Source organism: Oncorhynchus tshawytscha, linkage group LG09, assembly GCF_018296145.1.
Source record: "Oncorhynchus tshawytscha isolate Ot180627B linkage group LG09, Otsh_v2.0, whole genome shotgun sequence".
NCBI lineage: Eukaryota > Metazoa > Chordata > Actinopteri > Salmoniformes > Salmonidae > Oncorhynchus > Oncorhynchus tshawytscha.
Window position 1 is genome coordinate 69,688,505 of NC_056437.1, and position 9,170 is coordinate 69,697,674.

The 9,170-nt window shown below is 43.9% G+C and overlaps 1 protein-coding gene across 2 annotated transcripts; it reads left to right on the plus strand.

Annotated features, from left to right (window-relative positions):
* The first annotated feature begins 978 nt into the window (after nt 1-978).
* LOC112258530 (26S proteasome non-ATPase regulatory subunit 3) lies at nt 979-8,926 on the plus strand. Of its 2 annotated transcripts, XM_024432951.2 has the most exons (12): nt 979-1,087; nt 1,184-1,348; nt 1,993-2,183; nt 2,376-2,513; nt 2,706-2,842; nt 3,004-3,194; nt 3,627-3,730; nt 4,237-4,351; nt 4,433-4,552; nt 4,693-4,796; nt 6,310-6,516; nt 8,545-8,926. In XM_024432951.2, the coding sequence occupies exons 2-12, from the start codon at nt 1,189-1,191 to the stop codon at nt 8,620-8,622; spliced, it is 1,545 nt and encodes a 514-aa protein (XP_024288719.1). In that variant the 5' UTR covers nt 979-1,087; nt 1,184-1,188; the 3' UTR covers nt 8,623-8,926. The 2 variants fall into 2 exon arrangements, with proteins under 2 accessions (XP_024288719.1, XP_024288720.1); XM_024432952.2 differs by lacking the exon at nt 979-1,087 and having other exon boundaries at nt 1,094-1,348.
* The last annotated feature ends 244 nt before the right edge of the window (nt 8,927-9,170 follow it).

Here is a 9,170-nt window from a genome sequence, read left to right on the forward strand (position 1 = left end):
CCCAGCCTTTGATCTGTCTCTCATTACTCTGCTGGCATGCTAGCACTTTCTCCATTTCCATGGTAACGGCTCATTCTTGTTTACCCCCTTGTGAAAACAATACCTGATCTATCCTCTCTGTTTTCTCTTTCAAGACTGTGAAGGGAGTTGTGATTATTTGTCTTTATGGCACATCTATTGCCTTTGGTTTGGTATCTTTACAGTAGATATGTGTGGCATGTGAACATCATACTGTTCAGATGATCAAAGAAATTATGTTGAAATAGCAATCAGTGTAATTACTGTATGTGTGCACCTAAGCTTCTTCAATGGTCATAAACGTTGTGAGTGGATTGGCTCACAAAGTAAATAATCCCACTAATGATGTATACTGATCAAAAATATAAACGCAACATGTAAAGTGTTGGTCCCATTTTTCATGAGCTGATGAGTATTTCTGTCTGTAATAAAGCCCTTTTTTGGGGAGAAAAATAATCATTCTGATTGGCTGGGCCTGGCTCCCCAGTGGATGGACCTGGCTCCCAAGTGGGTGGGCCTATGCCCTCGCAGGCCTACCCATGGCTGTGCCCTTGCCCAATCGTGAAATCCATAGATTAGAGCCTAATGAATGTATTTCAATTGACTGATGTCATTCTATGAACTGTAACTCAGTAAAACCTTTAAATTGTTGCATGTTGCATGTATATTTTTGTTCAGTATACATGTGTCAATGTGAGAAATGGACTTCATATAAACGACCACATAGGCTACAACTCTGCAAAAGCACTGTAGGTTTACAAGACATCATTGAATTCATCACAGCTCGCCATAAATTGTTTGGGTTATTTAAGGAAGATGAGTGGAAAAATATGCGATTTCTCTCTCAATTGGATTAAGAATATGATTGTTGTTACCAGATCTCCCTGTTTTATATCTACATCAAAACAACAATTCGTACTAAAAGTAGCGTTACGTTGAAAAGTATCACTTTCATCAGCTATCTATTACTTTTGACTGCTCGATATTGTCAGGATCAACTAGTATGGTATGTCCCCATAATCCTTTGCGCGTCACAATAGTTGCCAGTCATTCTGCCGACGAGACGAATGTGAGTGTTGAATGGAGTCAAATAAATGTGAATTCTACGTAGTTTATTTTGACATGTCTTATTGATAGTTACGTTTACTTGCACGTTTAATTTCAGACAGTATGAAAGAGACAACAGCCAAGAGACGCGAGAAATCCAAGGACTCCAAAGCTGATAAACAGAAGGATGCGGGCCCCGAGCCGCAGGATGTGGAGATGCCGGAGGAAGACTCTGCTACTGCAGAGAAGAAACCCAAGGAACTTGATACCCTCACACTTGAAGGTAGCTTAGCTAGATGGTTAGCTGAGCTATAACAGAAATGCTGAAAAGGATACATTCAAACTTAATGTCAGATACTGAATATTGCAACTGCTTCGTGTTTTTGCTACCTACTGTACTTAATGTTAGTTAGCTAGTTAGCGTTAGCAAGCAGTTGTTAGCCAATGTAACTAGCTAACGTTAGCTTATTTGCCCGGTTTAATTGGCAATATTTTCGTCAAATGTAGCTATACTGGAAGAATATAGTTAGCTGACCTAGTTAGCCTGCTTACTATATGGTCTGACTAACTGCGTTAACGCAGGTCTGACTTGTATTCACTCGCTGTAGTTAACTAGCTAGGTAGCTAACGTTAGTAACAAAAACAAACCCCCCTAGTCATAGCTAGCCAGCTAGTGAATTAATCAGTTTGCTAACAATGTTTACTTCAATGTGTGTCAGTTGGAAATCACTACTGTCAAAGCAGTACATTTATATTTTTGTATCTCTAATTGTAGCTACCTAGCTTGCCATGTCAGTAACTACATTGTATTTTAAATTATTTTCAGTTTTGAGATGAGTGAAAGAACTGACATTAGATGTCTGATGTTTTTGTATCACTCTATCATAAGTCTCTCCTTATGACCTTACTCCCCCTCTCCCTTTGCAGACATCAAGGAGCATGTAAAGCAGATAGAGAAGGCCGTGTCGGGCAAGGAGCCTCGCTTTGTGCTGAGGGCCTTGCGTGCCCTGCCCTCCACCAGCCGCCGCCTCAACCCCAATGTGCTGCACAAGGCTGTGTCTGGCTTCTACACCTCCAATGCCGCCGGCAAGGAGTTCCTACTCAGCTTCCTGGAGGAGGTACGATGAGCACAGATAGTATTAGATAGAAAAGACTCTGGTACTACTATTACTATTGCTGAGAAACCTTGGCTATAAACTATTACTCATGGCCTTTTTCACTCTGTCTCCTTTGGTCACTTTCTGTCTGGTTCCGTCTTTTTCCCTCCTCTACCCACACCCTCTCCCCTCCATCTAATTGCATCCATCCAGCCCATGGACACCGAGGGAGATGTCCAGTTCAGGCCTCGTACAGGAAAGGCAGCTGCCACCCCCCTGATCCCTGAGGCGGAGGCCTACCTGCAGCTGCTCCTGGTGGTTTACCTCACCAACAACAAACGCTACACAGAGGTGGGCTGACTGAGCTCACACGCGCTCTCTCTCTCATGCATGCCCAGTACATATTTATATTGGATTGAGCTCTGATTTCTCTTTGGTTTTACATTGCTCACCATCATACCATAGTCCTTAGAAATAAGTTATGACTGGGTCAATGCCCGACTGCCTGTCTTGGTCGTTAGCTTCTCACTTTTCTCTCTGTAGGCCCAGAAGGTGTCAGACGAGCTCTTGCAGAAGATCGGCCCTCAGAATCGGCGGGCTCTGGACCTGGTGGCTGCTAAGTGTTACTACTACCACTCCCGCGTCTACGAGTTCCTCAACCAACTGGACACCGTGCGTAGGTAAGCCCACCAATACTTTCACTGACTGTTTTTGTTTTTTCTGACTTAAACAGATGGGGAAAAATTGAATTTGTTTCAAAAGGCAATAGGCCAGTTTGGAACCTGTCAATATGTAATGCCTGTGATCGATTTTTAAACAAATTAAAACCCTTCTTGCACAGTTTCCTGCACACGCGCCTGAGGACAGCCACCTTGCGGCACGACGCCGACGGCCAGGCCACGCTGCTCAACCTGCTGCTGAGGAACTACCTGCAGTACAACCTGTACGACCAGGCTGAGAAGCTGGTGTCCAAGTCAGTCTTCCCCGAGCTGGCCAACAACAACGAGTGGGCCCGCTACCTCTACTATACAGGTGAGGGGGAGGAGCCCTAAGCATACCAATTTCTGTTGAAATAAAGCATCACCTGTGATAAAACTGTAAACATTTTATTATTTGACGACATCAGAAGTTTAGTTTAATCACATTCAATTGAATTATCAGGCCACTATGCCTCTACAGATTTTGAAGTGACTATAAGAAACTTCCTCAGAATATGAATTAATTTGTAGTTATGGCCTTAGTTTGAAGTTATTCATACTTTTACTTTTGATACTTATGTAGATTTTAGCAATTACATTTACCTTTGAGAAGTAATTAAGTATATTTAAAACCAAATACTTTTACTCAAGTAGGTTTTTACTGGGTGACTTTTACTTGAGTAATTTTCTATTAAGGTATCTTTTACTTTTACTAAACTATGACAATCGGGTATTTTTTTCCACCACTGCTCAATCGCCCCTCCAGGTCGTATCAAGGCTATCCAGCTGGAATACACAGAGGCCAGGAGGACCCTGACCAACGCCTTGAGGAAGGCCCCCCAACACACAGCTGTGGGCTTCAAACAGACAGTCAGTACACACGGCATGCAGTTTTCCCTAAGTGCAATTATTACATTTCAGTCTTTTAGCAGACACTCTTATCCAGAGCGACTTATAGAAGCAATTTGGATTAAGAACCTTGCTCAAGGGCATAGCTGATAGATTTTTCACTGTCACACGCATTTAAAATGGCGACCTTTTGGTTACTGGTCCAACTCTCTTAATCACTAGGCTACCTTAAGTGTATTTTTTAAATTATATAAAAAATGTTAAAAAGGTTTTACGGTTGTTGCTCAAACTTTATTTATATAGCACATTTCTTACAGGGAGTGATGCATTTCTTTTTTTAAATATATAATATTTCGTTTTACATTTTTCCTAATTTTCTTTCTCCCCTTCATATACAAACCTACACACACAAACAACAACTTAGACGCACGCAATATCATCTCATCTGCCAAGACCCGCATGCTCATAATTCAGCAGATGCATATCAAAGGGCTTAACAAATGTTCACATCTCTCTATCCCTATCAGGTCCACAAGTTGCTGATTGTGGTGGAGCTGTTGCTTGGGGAGATCCCAGACAGGCTGCAGTTCCGCCAGGCTCCACTGAAGAGATCCCTAGCGCCCTATTTCCTGCTCACCCAGGGTAAGTTGTCGGAAAGCTGGGTCATGAGAATGCATTTTAAGTGTGAGTAAGATTTCAACCCTGGTCTCTGTTCCCACACAGCTGTCAGGACGGGTAACCTTGCCAAGTTCAACCAGGCCCTGGATCAGTTTGGAGAGAAGTTCCAGGCAGACGGCACCTACACCTTGATCATCCGCCTGCGACACAATGTCATCAAGACAGGTCAGTGACCAGGCCTTTCACTTCGGGCTCTTCTTCCACATTCTCAGATGGCTTCCTCTTCTTTTTAAGTGTTTGGTCATGGCTCTTCTTTTTTAATACCTGAATGACTTGTTGATATTTAAAACCATCTCTCCCTGTAGGTGTGCGTATGATCAGCCTGTCATACTCTCGTATATCCCTGGCAGACATCGCTCAGAAGCTGCAGCTGGACAGTCCAGAGGATGCTGAGTTCATAGTGGCCAAGGTAACATGACATACTACAGCCATACTCAGTTGGTGGACTTTTATCCGAACCCAGATTGGGGTCAACACGGTCTAGGGGCGTGGATCAGAACCAGTCAGTATCTGATGTGACCATTTGCCTCATGCAGCGCGACACATGTCCTTCGCATACAGTTGATCAGGCTGTTGATTTTGGCTTGTGGAATGTTGTCCCACTCCTCTTCAATGGCTGTGCGAAGTTGCTGGGTCTTGATGGGAACTGGATCACGCTCTCATACATGTCAATCCACAACATCCCAAACGTGCTCAATGGGTGACGTGTCTGAGTATGCAGGCTATGGAAGAACTGGGACATTTTCAGCTTCCAGGAATTGTTTACAGATTCTTGCGACATGGCATTTTCATGATTTAAAAATGAGGTGATTACGGCGCATGAATGGCACAACAATGGGCCTCAGGATCACATCACGATATCTCTGGGCATTCAAATTGACATCGATAAAATGCAATTGTGTTTGTTGTCCGTAGCTTATGCCTGCCCATACCATAATCCCACCGCCACCATGGGGCATTCTCTTCACAACATTGACATCAGCAAACCGCTCGCCCACACGACTCCATACACACTTTCTGCCATCTACTCGGTACAATTGAAACCGGGATTCATCTGTGAAGAGCACACTTCTCCAGCGTGCCAGTGGCCATCGAAGGTGAGCAATTATCCACCGAAGTCTGTTAGGACGTTGAACTGCAGTCAGGTCAAGATTCTGGTGAGGATGACGAGAACGCAATTGAGCTTCCCTGTGACTGTTTCTGACAGTTTGTGCAGAAATTATTTTGCTGTGCATACCCACAGTTTTATCAGCTGCCCGGGTGGCTGGTCTCAGACAATCCCGTAGGTGAAAAAGCAGAGTGTGGAGGTCCTGGGCTGGCGTGGTTACATGTGGTCTGCGGTCGTGAGGCCAGTTGGACTGACAAATTCTCTAAAATGACGGGGGCGGCTTATGGTAGAGAAATGAACATTACAGCTCTGCTGGAAATTCCTGTAGTCAGCATGCCAATTGCGCTCTCCCTTAACTTGAGACATGGCTTTGTGCGCTTGTGTAATGATCATGCTGTTTAATAATCAGCTTCTTGATATGCCAAACCTGCCAGGTGACTGGACAAAGGAGAAATGCTCAATAACAGGGATGTAAATAAATTTGCATCACATTTGAGAGAAGCTTTTTGTGCGTATAAAAAATGTATGGGGTCTTTTATTTCAGTTAATGAAACATGGGATCAACACTTTTTTTTGCGTTTTATGTTTTTGTTCAGTGTATATATTGTACCTTTACCTTAAGATCATGGTGTATCCCCACCTCCTGCTCTACATCAACTCCTGCAAGTATTTCCTAAAGATCATTAATAGAAAAGCACACCGCTTCTGTGTGGTAAATATGGCATGCAGTCCTCAACTGTCCTAAGCCACCGGTGGCAATGGAAAACTACCTCAGTCTCTTACTGATTTCTCTCCTGACATCCCTCTTTTCCAGGCTATCCGTGATGGGGTGATCGAAGCCAGCATCAACCATGAGAAAGGCTATGTTCAGTCTAAAGAGACCATGGATATCTACGGTACCAGGGAGCCCCAGCTGGCCTTCCACCAGAGGATCTCCTTCTGCCTGGACATACACAATATGTCTGTCAAGGCCATGAGGTTTCCACCCAAGGCTTACAACAAGGACCTAGAATCAGCAGAGGTGTGTACCAACCTTGTACTACTCCATGTATTAGCCCCTGAAATTGACCCTCGTGAGAGTTCTGTTGGAGACGGTAGGAAATTGTTCTTTATATCTGTTCTACTGAACTACCAGTATACTATATTTTACTGTTGTGACCACAAGGGGGTAGTGTAGTCAACTACTTTTTGTCAAATGTTATATTTGGGGCTAGAATTTCAGACTAGATGCATACTATCATTTTAAAATGATTGCAATTTGCAAACTTAATAGTTTTAAAGATGCACGATGCATAAATTACTCCGCCATTTTCTGGTTGCTGAGTCTAATAGTTCGCCTAATTTCAGTTTGAGAATCATTGTACCATCTAAACCACTGAAAAATATTTTCCATAACCAAAAATATTATACACTGCTCAAAAAAATAAAGGGAACACTTAAACAACACAATGTAACTCCAAGTCAATCACACTTCTGTAAAATCAAACTGTCCACTTAGGAAGCAACACTGATTGACAATAAATTTCACATGCTTCCTGGCTGATGTTTTGGTCACTTTTGAATGCTGGCAGTGCTTTCACTCAAGTGGTAGCATGAGACGGAGTCTACAACCCACACAAGTGGCTCAGGTAGTGCAGCTCATCCAGGATGGAACATCAATGCGAGCTGTGGCAAGAAGGTTTGCTGTGTCTGTCAGCGTAGTGTCCAGAGCATGGAGGCGCTACCAGGAGACAGGCCAGTACATCAGGAGGCCGTAGGAGGGCAACAACCCAGCAGCAGGACCGCTACCTCTGCCTTTGTGCAAGGAGGAGCACTGCCAGAGCCCTGCAAAATGACCTCCAGCAGGCCACAAATGTACATGTGTCTGCTCAAACGGTCAGAAACAGACTCCATGAGTGTGGTATGAGGGCCTGACGTCCACAGGTGGGGGTTGTGCTTACAGCCCAACACCGTGCAGGACGTTTGGCATTTGCCAGAGAACACCAAGATTGGCAAATTCGCCACTGGCGCCTTGTGCTCTAAACAGATGAAAGCAGGTTCACACTGACCACATGTGACAGAGTCTGGAGATGCCGTGGAGAAGATTCTGCTGCCTGCAACATCCTCCAGCATGACCGGTTTGGCGGTGGGTCCGTCATGGTGTGGGGTGGCATTTCTTTGGGGGGCCGCACAGCCCTCCATGTACTCGCCAGAGGTAGCCTGACTGCCATTAGGTACCGAGATGAGATCCTCAGACCCCTTGTGAGACCATATGCTGGTGTGGTTGGCCCTGGGTTCCTCCTAATGCAAGACAATGCTAGACCTCATGTGGCTGGAGTGTGTCAGCAGTTCCTGCAAGAGGAAGGCATTGATGCTATGGACTGGCCCTCCCGTTCCCCAGACCTGAATCCAATTGAGCACATCTGGGACATCATGTCTCGCTCCATGCACCACAGACTGTCCAGGAATTGGGGGATGCTTTAGTCCAGGTCTGGGAGGAGATCCCTCAGGAGACCATCCACCACCTTATCAGGAGCATGCCCAGGCGTTGTAGGGAGGTCATACAGGCACGTGGAGGCCACACACACTACTGAGCCTCATTTTGACTTGTTTAAAGGACATTACATCAAAGTTGGAACCGCCTGTAGTGTGGGTTTCCACTTTAATTTTGAGTGTGACTCCAAATCCAGACCTCCATGGGTTGATAAATTTGATTTCCATTGATAATTTTTGTTTGATTTTGTTGTCAGCACATTCAACTATGTAAAGAAAAAAGTATTTAATAAGAATATTTCATTCATTCAGATCTAGGATGTGTTATTTTAGTGTTCCCTTTATTTTTTTGAGCAGTGTATTTTCAGCTATTTGAAGCTGATGTACATAACCAAATTTTAAGATTGGGATGCATAGAAATAACACGCACAGAACAGATCTACCGCTTAAACTTGCTTTCAATGAGAGTGACAGATCTATAACATACATTTCTGTGTGAATTTGGTCAGGTCTCCCAAAAAAGAACCTATTGCAGCTTTAATGTGTTGACATGTTCTTCTGTGTGTTTACATTTCAGGAGCGCAGAGAGCGGGAGCAGCAGGACCTGGAGTTCGCCAAGGAGATGGCCGAAGATGACGACGACAGTTTCCCATGATCCTCTCAGGGGAGCAAGTGCAAGGATGCCTTGATGTTTTTTCCCTTTCTCTCCCCCTCCATCCTCCCTCTTGTAATAGTTGTTTTTGTTTATTTCTCTGCAGGCAAAAGGCCATTATAAAGTTATATATCTATGTTAGCATTCTAACATATAATAAGAACACTTCTATTCAACCCTACCACTGGTCCTCGTTGTCCCTGCTTTTAGACTTTGCGTTTCACTGTTAACTTGCTGGTGGAAGCATTTGGTGTATCTGTACTGAGTTTGAGGCCAGCACACAAATAAACAGTCTTTGTCAATTTAATTTCTAATTTGGGGAACACTAATTTGTACAGTGAATGTCTGGAAAACTAAGAGCTGTTTGGCACAGAGCAGCTTGTATTTGTAAGCTTTTCTGTCAGGAATGATGTTGGGTCCTTGATTTGTTATTCAATATCTTGACAGCTGCCCTTTCTAAAATGCATAAATGGAAACTCATATTTCAAAATACCTTGAGGAAATCAATTAATTTGTTGGCCCTCTTGAGAACTGCGTGCCATTGAGCTCAA